The sequence below is a fragment of the Pleurodeles waltl genome, chromosome 5 (genome assembly GCF_031143425.1).
Source record: "Pleurodeles waltl isolate 20211129_DDA chromosome 5, aPleWal1.hap1.20221129, whole genome shotgun sequence".
Lineage (NCBI taxonomy): Eukaryota > Metazoa > Chordata > Amphibia > Caudata > Salamandridae > Pleurodeles > Pleurodeles waltl.
Window position 1 is genome coordinate 905,784,607 of NC_090444.1, and position 20,694 is coordinate 905,805,300.

The 20,694-nt window shown below is 44.1% G+C and overlaps 1 protein-coding gene across 3 annotated transcripts in view; it reads left to right on the forward strand.

Moving 5' to 3' along the window:
• The window catches only part of TTC13 (tetratricopeptide repeat domain 13), an 815,569-nt gene that overhangs the window by 297,048 nt on the left and 497,827 nt on the right, over positions 1 to 20,694 (forward strand). For all 3 annotated transcript variants that reach the window (XM_069235032.1, XM_069235030.1, XM_069235031.1), the window contains exon 11: positions 14,157 to 14,331. In XM_069235032.1, the coding sequence (XP_069091133.1) occupies positions 14,157 to 14,331 (175 nt within the window). The remainder of the gene's footprint in view (positions 1 to 14,156; positions 14,332 to 20,694) is intronic.

The window sequence follows — 20,694 nt, forward strand, 5'->3', positions numbered from 1 at the left end:
GAGTGATAAAGGAAGTTACCAATTTAGATTCTTCACATAGTTGTACTTGGTGATAAGCCGAGCTGAGATCTAAGGTGGTGAAGAATCTAGCATTACCCAAGGAACTAATAATTTCGGTGATGTTTGGTAGAGGAAACCTGTCCTCAACTACTTCTCTGTTCAAATTGCACAAGTCCACACATAACCTTATGTCTTATCCAGGTGACTGGTTGACACCTGTTCGGTATAAGTCAATAAGGCCGCTCAATGAAGGACCACACGCCAATTATAAATACAATTTAGCTTTACTAGAATTGCAGATAAATGTAGGCATTTAGCACATTAACAATAGTAGAATAAGAATAGCAATGAAAAGCATCTATTTATATATAAGTACACTACAAAGAGCATCTATGCATATATATAAGCAAATAGTTAATTGACAGATATAAGTTTTGATTAACTGTATACCAAAATGCATCACACTACGATGTTCCGGAAGCAGAATATAAATTAGTTGAATACTTCAGATAAGCTTTGATTCACTGCACACCGAAATGCATGTTCCAATTACTGCAGCAGGCTCTCACTACCATGTTCAGGAAGCAAAATATAAACAAACTGAATGTAGGAGGCTGGCCTGGCTTGTAGTGGGTACCAAAGGGTACTTACACTCTGTACCAGGTCCAGTTATCCCTTATTAGTGTAGAAGAGGTGTTTCTAGCAGCTTAGGCTGATAGAAGGTAGCTATAGCAGAGCAGCTTAGGCTGAACTAGGAGACATGCAAAGCTCCTACTATACCACCGGTGTCATATGCACAATATCATAAGAAAACACAATACACAGATATACTAAAAATAAAGGTACTTTATTTTTATAACAATATGCCAAAAGTATCTCAGTGAGTACCCTCAGCATGAGGATGACAAATATACACAAGATATATGTACACAATACCAAAAATATGCAGTAATAGCAAAGGGAAGTAATGCAAGCAGTGTAAAGTTACAATAGATTGCAATAGGAGCACATAGGTATAGGGGCAACACAAACCATATACTCCAAAAGTGGAATGCGAACCACGAATGGACCCCAAACCTATGTGAGCTTGTAGATGGTCGCTGGGACTGTAAGAAAACAGTGAGGGTTAGAAAAATAGCCCACCCCAAGACCCTGTAAGGTAGGTGTAAAGTGCACCTACAACCCCCAGAGAGCACAGAAGTCGTGATAGGGGAATTCTGCAAGGAAGACCAACACCAGCAATGCAACAACAGTGGATTTCCGGACCTGAGTACCTGTAAGACAAGGGGACCAAGTCCAAGAGTCGCGACAGTGTCGAGAGTGGGCAGATGCCCAGGAAATGCCAGCTGAGGGTGCAAAGGAGCTGCCACCGGATGGAAGAAGCTTGGTGTTTTGCAAGAACGAAGAGGACTAGGAACTTCCCCTTTGGAGGATAGATGTCCCACGTTGTGAAGAAGCTTGCAGAGGTGTTCCCACGCAGAATGACCGCAAACAAGCCTTGCTAGCTGCAAGGGTCGCGGTTAGGGTTTTTGGATGCTGTTGTGGCCCAGGAGGGACCAGGATGTCGACACTTGGATGAGGAGACAGAGAGGGTGCCCAGCAAGTCAGGGAGCCCTCACAGAAGCAGGCAGCACCCGCAGAAGTACCGGAACAGGCACTTGGGAGAGGAGTGAACCGGAGTCCACCCGAAGTCAGAAAAGGGAGTCCCACGACGCCGGAGGACAACTCACAAGGTTGTGCACTGCAGGTTAGAGTGTCGGGGACCCAGGCTTGGCTGTGCACGAAGGAAATCCTGGAAGAGTGCACAGGAGCCGGAGCAGCTCCAAATCACGCGGTACCCAGCAATGCCGGTTAGCATGGGGAGGCAAGGACTTACCTTCACCAAACTTGGACTGAAGAGTCACTGGACTGTGGGAGTCACTTGGACAGAGTTGCTGAGTTAAAGGGACCACGCTCGTCGTGCTGAGAGGGGACCCAGACGACCGATGATGCAGTCTTTTGTTGCCTGCGGTTGCAGGGGGAAGATTCCGTCGACCCACAGGAGGTTTCTTCAGAGCTCCTGGTGCAAGAAGGAGGCAGGCTACCCCCAGAGCATGCACCACCAGGAAACAGTTGAGAAAGCCGGCAGGATGAAGCGATACAAGGTTGCAGTAGTCATCTTTGCTACTTTGTTGCGGTTTTGCAGGCGTCCTGAGCAGTCAGCTGTCGATCCTTTGGCAGAAGGTGAAGAGGGAGATGCAGAGAAACTCTGGTGACCTCTTGCATTCGGTATCTGAAGAATTCCCCAGAGCAGAGACCCTAAATAGCCAGAAAAGGAGGTTTGGCTACCTAGGAAGGAGGATAGGCTAGTAACACAGGTAAGAGCCTATCAGAAGGAGTCTCTGACGTCACCTGATGGCACTGGCCACTCAGAGCAGTCCAGTGTGCCAGCAACACCTCCGTTTCCAAGATGGCAGAGGTCTGGAGCACACTGGAGGAGCTCTGGGCACCTCCCCTGGGAGGTGCAGGTCATGGGAGTGGTCACTCCCCTTTCCTTTGTCCAGTTTCGCGCCAGAGCAGGGCTGGGGGATCCCTGAACCGGTGTAGACTGGCTTATGCAGAGATGGGCACCATCTGTGCCCATCAAAGCATTTCCAGAGGCTGGGGGAGGCTACTCCTCCCCAGCCCTGACAACTTTTTCCAAAGGGAGAGGGTGTAACACCATCTCTCTGAGGAAGTCCTTTGTTCTGCCTTCCTGGGCCAGGCCTGGCTGGACCACAGGAATGCAGAAACCTGTCTGAGGGGTTGGCAGCAGCAGCTGCAGTGAAACCCCGGGAAAGGTAGTTTGGCAGTACCCGGGTCTGTGCTAGAGACTCGGGGGATCATGGAATTGTCTCCCCAATGCCAGAATGGCATTGGGGTGACAATTCCATGATCTTAGACATGTTACATGGCCATGTTCGGAGTTACCATTGTGACGCTATACATAGGTAGTGACCTATGTGTAGTGCACGCGTGAAATGGTGTCCCCGCACTCACAAAGTCCGGGTAATTTGCCCTGAACGATGTGGGGGCACCTTGGCTAGTGCCAGGGTGCCCACACACTAAGTAACTTTGCACCCAACCTTCACCAGGTGAAGTTTAGACATATAGGTGACTTATAAGTTACTTAAGTGCAGTGGTGAATGGCTGTGAAATAACGTGGACGTTATTTCACTCAGGCTGCAGTGGCAGGCCTGTGTAAGAATTGTCAGAGCTCCCTATGGGTGGCAAAAGAAATACTGCAGCCCATAGAGATCTCCTGGAACCCCAATACCCTGGGTACCTCAGTACCATATACTAGGGAATTATAAGGGTGTTCCAGTATGCCAATGTGAATTGGTGAAATTGGTCACTAGCCTGTTAGTGACAATTTGGAAAGCAGAGAGAGCATAACCACTGAGGTTCTGGTTAGCAGATCCTCAGTGAGACAGTTAGACATCACACAGGGAACACATACATATAGGCCACAAACGTATGAGCACTGGGGTCCTGGCTAGCAGGGCCCCAGTGACACATAACAAACATACTGAAAACATAGGGTTTTCACTATGAGCACTAGGCCCTGGCTAGCAGGATCCCAGTGAGACAGTGAAAACACCCTGACATATACTCACAAACAGGCCAAAAGTGGGGGTAACGAGGCTAGAAAGAGGCTACTTTCTCACACTGAATACTTCAGATAAGCTTTGATTTACTGCACACCAAAATGCATGTTTCAGTTACTGTAGCAGGTTCACACTACGAGGTTTAGCAAACAAAATATAAACAAGCTGAATACTTCAGGTTATAAACACAGTGCAAGCATAAATAATCAGTCATAATAATAGAGCAGAGAAACAAAGGCCTTTCATCCCTGTGTGGAACTTAACTTAGTCCACGAAATGCTGGGAAGACCTCTACCGCCTGCTTGGACCTCTCTCCCCCTCAAGCATCACGGTCAGCAAAACAGGGAGGCAGCGCTGGGCCATGGCAGCTTTCACAACTCCATCTGCGAGCTTCCAGTTCCTCACCCACACTTAAGTGCTTAAATAACTCAAAGCTTGGATTCTACATCTTTCTGGCATTTCTAGCTAATGTTATCAGTACTTGGCTGCTCTGCCCTTCTTCAGCCTTTGTTTTCTTTCCACCTTCTCCCTATACTCTCGTTCTCAAGGTTGAGACGGAGTCTTCTACACAAACAAGCTTGAAAATAATATTATGAACTTTTCCACGTTGTTTGGGGGGTGTTTCAGCAGGCATCACACTCATCTACACTGCTCAAGCTAATTAACCCTTCGCGTCACAGTGTCTTCCGCACCTTTCCCTATACTGATCACCTATATCTCCATTGGCTTTAGAAGCAACAACAATTGGCGCAATACACTCTGCAGCCTCAACTTTCTCAATAATGTTCTCCAATTCTAGTCTCTGAAGTTCCCCTCTAACTTTGTCCCTTATACTAAAAGGAATGTTTCTAACTCGACATGCTATTGGTATGGCTCCTTTCTTCAGCACATACGGTGCTTATATCCTTTCACACACCCAATTTTACTCGAAAAAACATCAGGAAATTCATTCTTGAGATCTTCACCCACAGCACAGACATTCTGAACTTGAACTTGAGGAACTGCATTTGGGTTCAATACAATATTAAGTAATTTCTGATGGGGCCAAACTAGAATTCTATCTCCCACTACCGGGATATAAAGTTTCCCTTCTATCGTGTTTCCTTTTAACGTGATCTTAGCCTCAAAACACCCTTTTAACTCAATAGGTTTTCCTCCATAACTAAAAGGCATAACATCTGGTGGTTGAATAGTTACCTTGTTGACAAAAAATTTTAAGTAATCAGATTCCGAAATCAGAGTCAATTTTGCACCCGAATACATCATCATGGAAACCTTTACCCCATTCACCTCAACAACAGCATATATTAGTAAGGCAGTTTACATCATTGACAACTTGTAAAACAAAGGATCTCTCTTCATCATCATCACTGCAACCATACTCAATTTCATTCACCTTAACAACTTTTCTCTCTTCTGACTTGCAACACCTGGCAAAGTGCCCTTTCTTACCACACTTTTTACATAAAACACTAAACGCTGGGCAATCCTTGCTATTAGCTAAATGTGACGACGAATTGCATCTATAGCATAACAGTTTAGGTTTAGGTGACTCTGTGTGTCTTTTTGTTGTGGTCTTTGCTTGAACCAAATGGACATATTTTGAGGCATCCTTGGACTTTAAGTCTTCCATGCAAAGTTAGGAATGCTCAATTTGTTTTGCCACCATTATAACGTAATCCAAAGTGGGATCACGTTTGGACCACAAAGCTTCTCTTATCTTGTCGCTTCTACATTCCAACATAAATTGGTCTCTAATACGTTCCTCTACAGAGTCACCAAACTTACATTGGGCAGCTAATTTTCACAAATTCGTTACGAAATCCTCTACAGTTTCAGTTTCACTTTGCTTGCATTTACCAAAGTAATATCTCTGAAGAATAGTTGACACCTTCGGTAAAAAATGTATATCCAACCTAAGAAGAGTTAACTCAAATTCATTCAAGTTCGTGTCACCTTCTGCTCCATCTGGGGAACTGATGACGGGTACATTTTCCAAAATTTCCTGACCTTCTGCGCCCAGACATTGTTGGAGAATAGAAGTTTTCCGATCCGCAGATAAATTACTGCCACAAACTCGAATGTACGTAAGGAAAACTTTCTTCCATTTACTCCACGGTATAAGTGGCTCACCAGGCAAAGACGAAAAAAAATGGAGGCGGTGTAATATTCTGCATTTTCCAAAAAACAATATAAAGGGTGGGTCTCTAAATATTTAAAACCATTTCCTTTAACACAGATATTACTTACTGACTTGTTCCATAAAATGCAAGTCTATTATAATTATATACAACAGTCTTCAAGAATAGACAGGAACAGAGCACTGTAATGAAGGATGAAAGAGTATATAGCTCAGCCACCGTTCCAATTAGCAGGGTTGGAAAGTCTTGTGAAAGTCTGAATATTTAATAGTAGCAGAAGGTTTATTTTTTAGTTTTTTTTCTCAGGAGCGCTTCGATACGTGTAAGGGGCCAAAATGCGGCTTAGAAATCTTCTAATGCGCACTCATTAACTCCCCCTGTCCTGAAACGACATAGCCAAGGAGTTGCCTGCCAACCAAAGCGTCAACGCGCGAGGATAAAAGTGTTGGCAAGAGCTCAGACACACCACGGTTTCAAAGGAGGATTAAATCTTCAATAGTGTAAGCGCTGATTCTTTCTTCATTGCGCCGCCAGAGAACAATGATTAAAGCGTTGGCAATCGGCAAAGCGCAACACGCCTCCCAAAGCACCTTCGTTGGAGCAGAGGTAGCTGGAAAGTACAAAGTTACATATCTAATGTAAATAAAAAACATAGATAGCAAAGATAACATGACCTAACTAATGTGATAAATTTTACATACGTTAATACATCAATACATTTTCTAAACACTATACCACAAGCACCCATTTGAAATGGGTGCAAAATGCGATTGGTTTGCGACCGCGGTCACAAAACAATCCTACATTGCACTGCGAGTCTCAAATAGGAAAGGAACACCCCTTCCGAATTGCGAGTCTCAAACCTGTTTTGCGATTTGGTAACCAGGTTACCGAATCGCAAAACGGGGATTGTACATCGTGATGTGCTTTTTGCACGTCGCAAACAGCGAAATTCGCTATTTATGATGTGTAAAAAGCTACCTACATGAGGCCCTAAGGTCTTTATCTGGTCCTTTAGCCCATGCAGTCGTTCTTGCCCTGAAATAAATTCCTGTTAGATAATTTTACCTGCAGGTTGCTCACCTTTTGAATATCCCATGCGCAGACTGTATCAGGAAACTTTTGCAATAGCTCTTTATCACGGATAGTTGGTGCTAGCTCCTTCTCTATGCTAGAAGTGGAGTCATTGTGATATCACTGGAGCCATAAAATGACCACCTCTCTGCCTCAATCTTAATTCGGTTTTCCCACTCCTTTCTACGCAGGTCTAGGGCGTCAATCTTCTTCTCATTAGAGGAAAGTAATTTGAAGTGCATATGATAATGTCACCACCTTAAAAATCAGGGTTCAAACCCCCTCGAAAACACGATGGACAAAAGCCCATTACAGCTCCACACAACAACTGTCGGTGGTATCTCGGCTCAAGACATGACTTGTCGATGTGTGATCTTTGCCTTAAAGTGAATCCTTAAGCAATACAGGAATGAGAAGCCATACCCTTAATGGCTAGGGTGAAAGACGATTGAAGAAGCCATTGTTACACTAAATCTCATTTGAGGGCCAGGACAGGATCAAGGTTCCCCCCATCTCCATAATTAAAATCTTTGCAGGGGAGTAAAGGTGTCCCCATAACAAGAATAAGCACTTTTCATTTTTGAGATTCAAATCTAATGGTAGGACACCTTCTCACCAACCCCAGTCTGTGCTGAAACGTGAGGTACTGGTGCTGTCCCTTCAACTGGCTTTGCTGAGGACTCCAATGTCTATGCCTCCACAGCCTCTGCTTTTCTCAGTGAGGACGCTGGTATACCCTGTTTCTGACACTGAGCACAGATCCAGGATCCTTTCTCCAAGCAATGCTGGAGATACGTTATAGGTCATCGGTCTTCTGTGGCACGCCACAAGGCCCCATGGGTCCATATGGGGCTTCATCTGGCTCTTTTCCGGTGCAGAATGTTCCATTGGCACCATGGCTCCAATGGCACAGGCTGGCATTATTCAGATGCTGGTTTCCCTCCTGGTGACTATCCAGCTCCAGTACTGATGCTGACTTTAACCTCAGCACCGGTGTAGTTGATACCACCATTGACACCACCAGTGCTCAAGCCACCCCTACTCCCCAGTCAAAAATGAATGGACGAGATGGGATATACAAGGGCTCCTTTAAAAGGAACAATATAGAGAAGATAACATACACAGTGCCTATTAGAGAGTATTCACAACCTGTTTGTATTGGACTCGGATCAAGATGAGGCCTGGCACACATTAAATGCCCTTTTGCTTTCTCTCTTCTACTGGCTCCTCAGACCTTACAGCTCTTCAGGGCGCCAATAGGATGGATACTTCTCTCGAAATCAGTAACGATCCACCCCTGCCAGAAATGGCTTCTTTACACTTGGTTATGAAAAGGTTAACAGAAACAGCTTCCACTTCCCTCAGTAGAATGTTTTCCCAACATCCTGACAGATGTTCTGCAAGTGCCCACTCCATTTAATGAGCCCCTTCTTTTCATGAAGTAAACATACATCGAGGAAGCAAGGAAACCCTGGTCGTGTCCGATGACTATTCCAGCGGTTAACTGAGCTGCAACATATATATAAAGTTCCAGTTCCTAATGATCCTGCTTTTCTTTGCCTTCATCCTTCTTCCAAAAGCTAATTTTTTCAGGCATCTTCTGCAACTAAGATAAATTCTTGTTCCTTCTCCAATCACCTCCTTGTCCAGTTAGGGAGTCCAAACAACTAGTGTGAATAGGCAGGAAAGGTTTCCTCAAGAAGTGTAGGACTAAGGCCCCTTAACACGACATGCCACCTTGGCTGCTACACGCATGCCCTAGGGTATATGCAGTACTCCCAGCCTGCCTGATCAGTTTGCACCCAATTTTGCTGAAGTAGTCCATGGTGGATAGGATGCAGCTCGTCTCAGAACAAGAACAAGATTAGACACAACTGATTCCATCGCTCGTTCTATGAGCTCGTCAGTGTTCCTGAGGAGACCCGTTGTCTCATTCTTCCGACTTTTCCTTATAATGGTAAGAGCCATTTTTGGCCAAAAAAACAGGCTCCACTTTAGACAGATTGGAAAGAGCTACAGCTAGGTCCTTATGTTTCCAAGCATCCTCTTGAGACACCTTTCATAAACCAAGACCTACAGGCAGCACCAGCTTTCCAATGCCACCCAGCAACAATAGCCCAATCCCCTCATACTGAAATATGGTTCACAACATGTGACAGAGGAAAGGGTAGCGCAAAACAGCTTCAATCTACTTCCTTCTCTCCTGCACCACCGGGGAACCCAAAGTAGGTTGACCATGAGTAACATATACAGCTGGTGGGTTACCTCTTTTCTATAGCCCTAGAAGGTCACTACTTTCAACCAATCAGCCTTACAAGTACCCGAAATGGGGTCTACCTTAGTCTTTCAACAGAAACCCCCACCCTTCAGTCCAAAGAACATTTGCACATCGTGCAGCAGGGGCTGGCAGCCATGCTGCAGACGAGAACAATGCAGTTGGTGCCTGACCAGGAAAATGTGCAGGGTTTCTACTTTCTGTACTTCTTGATTTCCAAGAAGGACAAGGGCCTTCGTCTGATCCTAGATCTCAGTCTTTTGAATTTATTCTTAATTGCAAAAAGTTCAAGATGCTGTCTGTGGCTCAGGCTCTTATGGCACTGGATGCCGAAGACTAGATGGTGTCTATGGACTTGTAAGGTGTTCACTTTTACATCCCAATCTTGTAATCGCACAGGAAGTATATGCGATTTGTGGTGGGGGTTCACTCTCTACCAGTTTGCAGTTCTTCCCGTTGGCCTGACATTTGCACCACAAATGTTCACCAAGGTAAAGGCGGAGATAGCGGCTCATCACAGGAGGTTGGGAACAGCAGTATTGCCATCGCGCAACAACTCACTGCTGAAAGCCTGTTCACAACATAAAATGTCGCACCACCAAAGACAACATTTGTTGTTTGTTTTAGGATGTTTAAAAAAAATTGATTAAGTCTCACCTGGCGACCTCCCAGTACCTCATTCACCAACGTAGCACTAAATACCACCTTTCTCTGAGATTCCCTCCTCAACAAAAGATTCATGATATTTGGAACATGATTCAGATGATTCTACTGGGTGCTCAGGTTCCAGTTCTTTTTGCTGTCTGATTGCTTAGGCTGTTGACCTTCTGCATTTTCTTGTCACTTATGCATGCTGGCACATGAGGACTCTCCAGTTGTGACTCCAAAGGCAGTGATGCCAACTGCAGAGCGATCTAACTCACTCCTTTTCGATCTCCAGGGAAACTGCAGTGAATTTAGCCTTGTGGGAAACAGAAGACGACCTCTTGTGAGGGAGGTTCTTTAGTCCCACTCCTACAGTGGCCATTATAATGACACACCCCTCTACCTTCGGATGGGATGTGCATAATGGGGATCTGGCGATCAGAGGTCGTTGGGCTCTAGGTAATCAGAGATTACACATCAGTGTGCTCAAACCAGACAGTTCAGCTAGTACTCAAGGCCTTTCTCCCTTTTCCTTCACGCTCAATCAGTCTCATCTTAATTGACAGGATGATAAAAATGTGGTACATGAACAAGCAAGAAAGGAGTGGGATCTCACCTTCATTTACAAAGGGCTGAGAGACGGTCATGGGAGCACCAAGAAGAGCTGTGAATGGCTGACAACCACCTTGCCAGCTCGCTGACACGGAGTGGTTTTGCAAGAGCAGGATCACTGCCAGATCCCTTGACCTTTCTCTCCTGACCAGTCCACACCTTACTGTGGATGTGGAAGAGGATACTTTGGGTGGCAGCACTTTCAGGCTTACCCAGTCCAGCAGCCTGCCCATTCCTTTCAAGGACAGGGCCTCGGAGCCAAGCATTTTTGGAAACTCCTCAACCATTCCCATCATGCAAAGAGTGGCTGATATGGGACCCATCTCTTCTTGCTTCGTCTGAAAGAGCAGGCTCTTTTGGCCAAAGAAGATGAGTGTGCCAGCACAAGAGGTAGGGTGTGGTTGTTATTCCATCTACTTCATGTTGCCAAAAAAGGACAGAGGCTTTCGCCCTATACTAGACCTATCCCCTCTCAACCACTTCTTGGAAATTCAGGAGGCTCCCATTGACTCAGGTCCTGTCTGCCATGAATCTTGGAGCCTGAATGGTAGTGCTGGACATGCATGAAGTATATTTCCACATCCCCGTCCTGCTGGCCCGCAGGTGTTACTTGTGGTTCATGATTGGCTTTGAGAATTTTCAGTTTGCTGTGCTCCCCATTGGCCTCACCAGCGCCCCTTTGGGTGTTCATGAAAGTGATAGCGGTGGTTGAAGCCTATCTGCGGATGTTTTGTGTGCCAGTCTTCCTCTACCTTAACAACTGGGCTTGCCCCAGGCCATTGTTGTCCACCTCCAGAATATGGTAGACCTGCATTTGCTTTGTTTCGCTACCAACATGCCTAGGATGAACCTGACTTCCTTTCAGACATTCTCTTTAATTGGAGCCATTCTGGACAACGTGCAGGTTTGTGCATATCTTGTAAAGCAGCGAGTCTGGGAGATGCAGGCTATGATTCTGATGTTTCAGCCTGTATCCTGGATTTCGGTGAAACTGACTGAGGCTGCTGTGGCTCATGGCCTTCTGCATCCTGCTGGTAAAGCAGGCCGAGTGGCATATGAAGGTTCTGCCGTGGGAGCTGAAGTCCCAGTGATTACAATATCCAGGGAATCTCTCCGACCTGCTTCTAATATCGGAGGATACTGCAAACAATCTGCAGTGGTGTCAGACATTCCTCGATTGGGTTAGCAGCAGATCCCTCCCCCTTCCCCACCCCATAAATCAGAGTGGTGACAAATGGGTAACTTCTGGGTTGGAGCGGCCATGAGGGAGAGGAGGAGTTTAGAGGACTCCGGCCTCTGCCAGAGGACCCACTCCACATCAATTGCCAGGAGCTGAGAGTGATTTGCATGCCATTGAATGCCTTCCATCTGTTTGTCTAAGGTAGGCTGGTTCAGGTGGTGATGGACAACACCACTTCCTTGTGCAAACAAACTGTGTGGGGTGGGGATCAAGGACCCTGTGCCAAGAGGCTCTGTGCCTCTGGACTTGGCGGAAACATCAGAACACTTGTCATACAACACCTGGTGTGGTCTCTGAATGCCATGGCAGACAAAGTTAGCCTTTGATGCCTTGCAATCACAAATGATTTCTATATCCGGAGGTGGCGCAAGGTCTCTTCCGAGATTTTGGAGAACCTTGGTTAAACCTATTTGCCATTTCCAAAAACGCGCACTGTCAGCTTTTCTGTGCGTTTTTGATCCCAAAGCAGTTCTCGCTTGGAGATGCATTTCTAGAGTGGAATTCGGGGCTCCTGTGCGCCTTTTTGCTCATACCACTCCTGACTTAAGTTCTCAAGAAGATCAGGCCCAACTGGGCCCCAGTCCTCCTGGTGGCTCTGGATTGGCCACGAAGAGTATTGTGTCCTAAACTGAGCATCTGTCCTTCGGTCAGAGTGCCTCTTCAGGAGGAACTCCTGTCACAACAAAAGGGCAGAGTCCTGCACCTGAACCTGTGCACACTCCTCCTTCTTGCATGGAGAGTGAGTGGTGTGTTTTTTTTTTTTAATTCCTTCCAAATTTTGCAATGTCCTCTCAGCCTATATAGGTACTGGGATGCAGACAACACAGAGCTGAGCGATACCAACTACCGGCAAGCAGAAGTACTGCTCAAGACTTTCCAGATCCAGTCTGATGCCTGGGGAGCGTTCTAAGGTGAGGAATCTGCGGTTAGATATAGTCTCTATCAGTAGAGTTGTTTCTGAAGGTAAGTACTCCAGTCCAGAGATGTCCCTTGAGAGGGCTACCAAAATGTTGGCCAATTTGCTTTTTTTGACTCGCTAATTGCCATTTCTTTGCTCTGTTTGAATTTTTCTCGTCTTTAATCTTTCTTTCAAGGCATATTACAGTAACGCCCTTACGAAGCATGTGAGGAGCCGAAAGTGGGTTGTATTTCATTTTCAGTATTTAAAGATAGGAGACTGCTTCCTTTCAATTAATTTCTGTACATTGTGATTCTAATTAGATTGCCTAACAAAATGTATTTCAAATCTTACTGTAGAAATAAGTACAAAACATTTAGATAAAAGCGTTCCAATTTTTTAAAAAAAACATACAACCCAGTTGTCTGCAATGTACATTAATGGAGGAATTAATTGAAATCTATTAAATTAGGTGGGGGTGCGGAAAAGTCGTGCACACGCATCCACATATCAAAAACATTCTGCTTCTCCTTCTAATGAGGCTGTTGAGACATTTAGGGATCACTTCTCTCTGCCCAATCTCAGTGTTTCATGAACCATCTAAGTACATTAGGGCCAGGGCACTTTAATTCCAAACCTCCCGAAGATCTGTTACAGAAAGAGAAACAAAAAAAAGAAACAAAGAGCAATAGTCAGCAGTTACTCTAATAATATGATATCTGCATATATTGTAAAAGTTTCCATGATTTAAATTGAGCATAGAAGGCCGTGCTAGCTACTTCTTACACCCCCCCCCCCCCCCACCCCTTGGAGTTGCAGTTGTACATAAGCACCCCATTAGGGCCACAAGCTTACTATTATGCTTCTTCCCCACTCACCGGCATTCTGATGTAACACTGGCTATACACCAGGGACCGTTTGATAAAGCCTATAGGCCGTGCATTGCCCTCTGTGGTGTGACCAATGTCCGGTCTCCTCTTCTTTTTTCTTTACTCAGCGTAGTTTCCCTACTGGACTCGGCACTAGAGCATGGGCCCTGGGCGCAGGAATGCTGACACGTGCACAAGGTCAGCGTGTGCTTCTTCAGCCACTTCCGCCAGAAGAGCGCAAGATGTCTAGCCTTGGTGCCTCTAGGATTGGTAGAATTCACGGATATCTCAGGGACATAAGTCACATTGTATGGGTTGCGATAGGGTGATGAACTGTTGCTTTGTTAGCCCTGTGAATTCCGTTCCTGCAGAAGGTCAGTTGTCATGATAATGACTATGGTGCCACATTAGGTTGTGCTCTGCAGCTGGTTATTTAAGCCCAACAGTGTCGCCCAGCCCACCTGATTTGGTAATCTATACAAAATTAGGATAAAAAAATTCCTTGATCCATATGAAAACTTGCCTTTTCATCATGCAACCCTGCGTCCTCCAAGTGACTTCAGACTTGATAGGTGATATTTGTTTGTATAACTAACAGATGTAAGATGTCACTGGGCTTGCAGTTGGCATTTCTGAAGTTTGATGGGCATCTTTTTCAGCAGTAAAAGTATAACCACCTTTTCTTCATCAGAAGAACCAACCCCCACACTATATTCGGAAGTGAAGTGTGGTTAAACCTGAACCCTTTACTTATTTCCACTTTGCCTTTGTTGCAGAGATGCCTGCAGCTCGAACCTTACAATGAAGTATGCCAATATATGAAAGGACTCAGTCACGCATCTATGGGCCACTATTATGAAGGGATACGATCTCAGACTAAAGTTATGTTAAATGACCCTCTCCCTGGTCAGAAAGCAAGCCCGGAATTTTTAAAGGTGAAATATCTAAGAGGTAAGTTGCTGCAAAGCTCAAGCTTTCATTACTTGTTCGCTTTAAACGTTTACATAGTATTTATTCTTATTTTGGTGCGCTGCTAGACAGGAAATTGGTTATTTACCCTAAGCTCATCGTGGAATATGAACTCTGGTTTTCACTCTCATTACTATCCTGACTTCAGTGGGAAGGATTAGAAAAAAATGAAGTGACTAAAAAGAGAATGTTTCTAACAAGAAGGTACTGACTTCTAAATCTGTGTGACCCAGACACTTGTTATGGTTTTGAATAATTCACATTGTTTGTGGTCACTAGATGTGTTTTAAACGACATTTGTTTTAAGTTAAGCAATTTTAATTCTACCTATTTTACTGCACATGTTTAATTCATATCTTGTTTTCCTTGGGTTATACTGATTGGATGTTTTCCCCAATGCCTTTTGACACAATGTTGGTGAACGATAACTTCAATTAGTCTTTATCTTCAGTCAAGCCACCGTTGAGATTGGTGGAGGGACACCGAAAGACACAACATTCTAGTGATGACCATGCAACCTATCAAACATAGCATGCAGAAAGCTGAATTTTCAGAGATTAGAACGGGTAGGCCTAACACCAAATATAAGTCGCTTACCTCAGGATAATAACTTTCAATGCTATATCAAATACCTGTGGCACACATATATGGAACCCTTCCAAAAGCTTTAAAGCAGGTGTTTGGCAAGATGATGTATGCTGGAAGTGTAGAAACTCAATTAGGTTATGAAAGTATGTGCTCTAGAGAGATAATTGGTTACCTATTTCTGAAAGTGTGTCCACAAAATGTTAAGCATGGATCTACAGAAAACAGTTAATTGGCTTCAGTGAACTGGTCACATTATTAAAGGAATAGCCATTTGATTTAGGAGACTTATGGGTATGGCATTTCAGAACAGTGTTTTCAAGGGGCCAGTGGTGGTCAGGAAAAAGTGTGTGCAGAAAGCATGTGTGCACACATGCAGTATTGATGGAGCATACTGAGCTAACAGTCCTGTGTTTGCAAGGTTTGTGGTCTGTACTTTTGTTTTGTTTCCGAATGAGCTTCATATTTGACACAAGAGACTGGTTGAGACAGCAATTGAACTGGTAGCGTGAAGTGGTTCAAATAAGTAGGTCCTATCACAGGTCTAGCCTTCAGACCCCTCCTTTCAGGTTGTCAAAGCTTTTGTCTATTTCCCTTGCACCGGTAGGCAGTCAGATTAGGTGGAAGATGGAGAAAAATATTGAGTTTCAGTGGACAGCAACAGCGAAGACATAAGACAAAGTGGGTTGGGGGCATGTGGTTGCGTGCATTTCTCAAATACCCATGTCACATAATTTTCTGTTAAATACCTTCTTTAAAAGTCACAAATTGTTTTACTGCACATAACTGAAAATATTGAATGGGCTAGGGGCTGTTATCGTTCCAAGAGCCAGGTTAAGGCTCAGCTGATGCTCCTCCTAAAACGGTAGACTGTTAATGCAGTTTCAGATGCTGAGAGCATGCTCAACTAGAAGTACTACACTATAAGCCTTACATGTGCATTCATCCTTTACGATTGTAACTCACTAAAACTACTATGTGCACTCGCCTGTCACTCCTCAATCACAAAATCACCACACTGTAAGTATAAAAGCCTCTGTTTACAGCTTCTCAGTTGACCCAAGGCAGCTCAGCGTATTTAACAGCCTGCAGAAACAACTACTACAGCAAAGTTAACAAAGGGGCCTAAAAAATAACAGTTAATAAATGTCCAGCACTAAAGCAAGAGACAAAGTGAAGAACTGCTGGCAATAAATAAAGATAAAGTGCCTCAAGCATTTTCCAACCAGGCCCCTTGCAACAACTAGAGGAAGCTTCAGATTAAGCTATGAAGAACAGATGGATGCTTAGATGTCAAAGTCGAACTACTATGCAAGTCACGGGTGTGCTCATTGTAGAAGGAGGTCAGGGAAGAAGAAAGAGGGAAGCATCCCAACTGGGACATATAATCTTAGTTCAACAATCTCTAGAGAGAGGATAGATTCAGTAGAGGATCCAGTCCCTGCTGGATAGTAGCAGGAAGGAGAAATACCTTCAAGAAGTTGGTACTCTACCTCCTAATTGTCTGATCAAGCTGATTTTGTCTTAGGTCAAATTATGCAGACACTGCATCCAGTGGTCGAGCTTGAATATACAAAACCCTGTAAAGTTGATCTTTCTGAACAATTCACTAATTTTACAGGTCTCCATAATTTCTGCCTAAAAGGTTTATCCACTGATATTACTAGTTCACTACATGTGATGTCCAGAACAAGCAGGAAGATCTCTGGAAACAGATGGGGAAGGAGGCAGCTTAGAAACAAATATAGAACTGTTGTACGAGGATATGAGGGTGCAAAGCAAAGAAAACCTAAAAATAAATCTGCAGATGCAAACTCTACTTTCTCAGCCTTTGTAATGAAACAGAGCAAATCAGTCTCTATTCCTGTGGCAATGGTTGAATACGTCTTCAGAGTCATCGACAAGCCCAACTTATGCTTCCACCACCTGATCAGAATTCCAATACTAAAATATGTACCTAAGTGCCTTTACTCAAGTGTACATCACAAACCACACCTCAACCCATGCATTTAACACATTTGTGAATTTTAAGTGCAAGATGTGCATGTTTCAAACCTCATGCTTTTGCCTCATTAGTTAGAATATTGTATAAGGATGGTGCTGTGTAATCTCTAACAGAAATATTGCTACTCTACTTGCCAAAGGGCTGCAAATGATGTCTGCGAAAAGGAATTGATAGTTAACATGAGTAAATTCAAATGTATGTATGTATTTTTGAATGAGAAACACCTGCTGAAATGCTTTTTTTCTTGAAAGGGTATTCCCCCTTGACAGAGTTGGCTATTTCGATTGGTTATTATGATAGGCTAAAGTATAGATTGGATAAAAAAAAAGAGAAAGTGATGTACACCCTTAGCCAGAGTGTTGACAAAGTCGTGAGATGTAAAAGTAAATTTGGTTTTGTCTTCTTTAGTTCTCTTCTTCATGTCTAAAGAGTGAAGGCAGTTGCCATTTCTGCCTATTGGGCAGGAGTGTGGAGGTCCCTTAATCCACTACCATCTAAGGAGTCAAACTGTTTTTTAAAATCTCTTTTTAGGTGGTGCCCAGGAACCCCGCTAGCACCTCTAAGGCTTCACTTCAAAATTCCAGTGGCAGATCTTTGATAATGGCCTAGATGTCCTTCAAGATAAAAATCCTAACTGGATGAGGTCTTGTCTGATTTGTGATGCGTTTAGAATGTAAATTTCAGGCCTGGTATATTTCCATGCTCACCTTTACTGCACAGTGTTATCATCAGGGCAGTGGGTATTGGGATTCTGAAGAGTGTAGGATAGAAAGCATTACCCGTTTTATGCTTTCATGCTCAAAAACTAGAGAGCAGCATAATAGCGTTTTGGTGCTTTTTTAGGCATTATGGTACCAAGAATGTTAGAGATATCGTGCCTTTATAGTACAGGTTAGGTGCAGCGCTAATTTATTGTTGGGTAACCCAATACATATGGGTAGTTTCAGTACAAACATTGGGATTGTTTCATGTTCATGACGTTTCATCATACACTTTAGATTTTGTTTTTTTTCAGTTTTGAATCACATTGTAAATGTTTTTTCATGTTAGTATTTGTCTTGGCAGTGTAGTTTCATATTCACTTTGTCTTGAATGGCTTTTTAGCTGCAGCAATAATGGGTTTATTGAGTTTATGAACACAAAAGGTAATGCTGAGGGCCCCTAGGTATACCCACTAGGAGTAAACCAGGACTAACTGGCTGGCTCAGCAGAGCATTGCAATCTATAGGCAGAGCACGGTACTCAGTCACCTTGCACTCTTACCCTTTAGTTATTCTGAAAATAATTCTGACAACAATGTACGTAAAAATAAATATAGCTCTCTGTTCACATTTAGGACTTTTCGTGTTGAAGAGGAGGTGGAGTGAAAACACCTTAAAAACTGAAAGAAAGGCACCCCCAGAGTGGCCTTTGGGAAGGGTACCAGAACAAAGTATGACAGTGGCTTGGCCATGGCAGACATTTATTTATATTATTGGGTGGCCCAGCTGCTTCCCATTAATGACTGGGTACACGGGGGTGGGAGTATCTGGCCTACAGGGACCGAATCGCCCTACTAGGACTTGACAATGTACTCCACATCTTGTACGGTGGCCCAATTCTCTCTGGTATTCCGGACATCACCTAGATGGTCTTTAAGGTGTGGAGGGCGGCCGTCTGCCCTTTATGATGGGACTGTAGATGTACCTTGGAGACTTTGAACGGACAGATGGTTGTCTTAGGTGTCCTCTCTAGATGGATTTAAAGCCTGGGGCTCTACTGGACTGTCACTACTTGGTGTGTCTGGGAAGTCCAGATGGAATTTCACATGCCTTCTTCTCAGTTCTATCATTATTTGCAACTCCGTGATGCCCTGCAGGCCTAGAGTGACGAGCTCCAAGATTCCACACACTATAGTCCCCTAGAACATAAAATTCTCATGGGCCGCCTGGGCAAAGGAGGGGTATCCCAGTTTTATAAATCACTAGTGCTACACTCCCCAGTCTCATTGCTTCTACTGAAAGAACGGTGGGAAGGCTAGTTGGGGTCCCTGGACGAGGCGGATTGTTGTGGTGCATGCATGGCTCATCGCACTTTAGCTATTTCAGCCAGATTCAGTTTAAATACTTCCAAGCCTACTTTACCCCTCTTTGCATGTAGCGAACATGGCTGATGGATTCCTAGGCATGTCATAGATGTAAAAACCCTAAAGGGGATTTCTTTCGTATTGTGTGGCAGTGTCCCGTGATAAAAGAGTTATCATTGCAGACCAAAACTTCTGTGTCTGCGGTGGTGGGCATGCCTACACCGTGATCCAAAAATGGCTTTGCCTGGAATTTTAGACCATTTGGGTGGGCTTGGGGGTTGGGCGGTGGGATAGTACCCTGGTGGGCCTGGGCACGCTACTAACTAAGCACGATATTACTCGCAATTGGACATCCCCAACAGCCCCTTAAATGGAGGTATGGATTAAAGGGATGGATTGATGTGGTGAGATGGAAAAAACAGTCTATGAGGCCCGGGGATGCCCTTGCAAATATGATAAAGTATGGAAGATATGGTGGGACTATCATGGACTGGTGACTATTTACTGCATCCCCAAGGAATTTCCACAAGTTTACCTCAACAGAAACATACAGAAAATAAACAAGCAGGTACACACTGTGAACTCAGCACATCTACTGTCTTCTTTCGATGCATGTTTAAGTATGAGAGCGACTACACACTAAAACACAAGTCATATACACATGTCAGGAGATGACCATTTGAAATCAGAGCTGTCAGCAGAAGTGGCAGGAGAGAAGTAACTGGATTGACATTGGTCTTGGGATTACACAGTGCACCCATCAGTTGTCATGGATAGACAGGGCCTCTGTGTCAAAGGCGGCAAATGCAATGATTGCATAAAAGCTAGACAGACCAGGGACTCACCGTGCCAGAGTACCGGCTGCCTACTGGTAAGGTTGAATGTACCTTTGAAAGTATTTCAGTTCTGCTTAAAAGTACAGGCTTCTCCCCTTTGCAATACAAGAAGTGTAGGTGCTTACAGTTTGCAAGTGCTTGCCCATGTAAAGCATCGGATGTGAGAAAGTGCAGCCTGAAAGGACCTTTTGGGCAGTCTCTCTATGTATAAAAGCATAGAGATAATTCAGTGGTTATACTACTGGCGCGTCAAGTGTACAGATGCAAATGTTTTTCTACAAAACCATATGCATTTCAAAAGTTCAAGTCAGAGCTTGTTCGAAAGTGAACAAGGACTGTGTGTAGTAACACATGCTCTAGCCTGGACGAAGTGGCAATCAGCTTCTGACTAAAAAAGGTTTTAAAAATGCATATGACTATTTAAACATATATTTATTCATTTTAATAATACACATATCCAAAAAATTGGGGAGCAATACAGGAGCTGTCAAGTTAGTATTATTGTTAATTGATGGAACTATTTTACTTATATGCAACGTTTGTACAGTTATATAGCTTAAAATGCCTATGATTCTTGATAGACAATAATGGTGAGAGGTCTCATGGGTCCGCAGGCTGCCAGAGTAGGCAGGGGCCATACGTTAAGAACAGCTGAACTACACCAGCAAGACACATTGAGAGGAGTAACAGCTTGCTTTTTAATTTTTTGTGATAAATAGAAAAACGAAATGAGCACTAAAGTGCCACCGGCGGACATTTTCACAATGTGTAAGGAAATACTGAGGAGCATCTGCTCTATTCCTGCCAGTTTTGGAAGATTTGCTGATGTTAGAGGAGGGATCATTTGGCTTGCA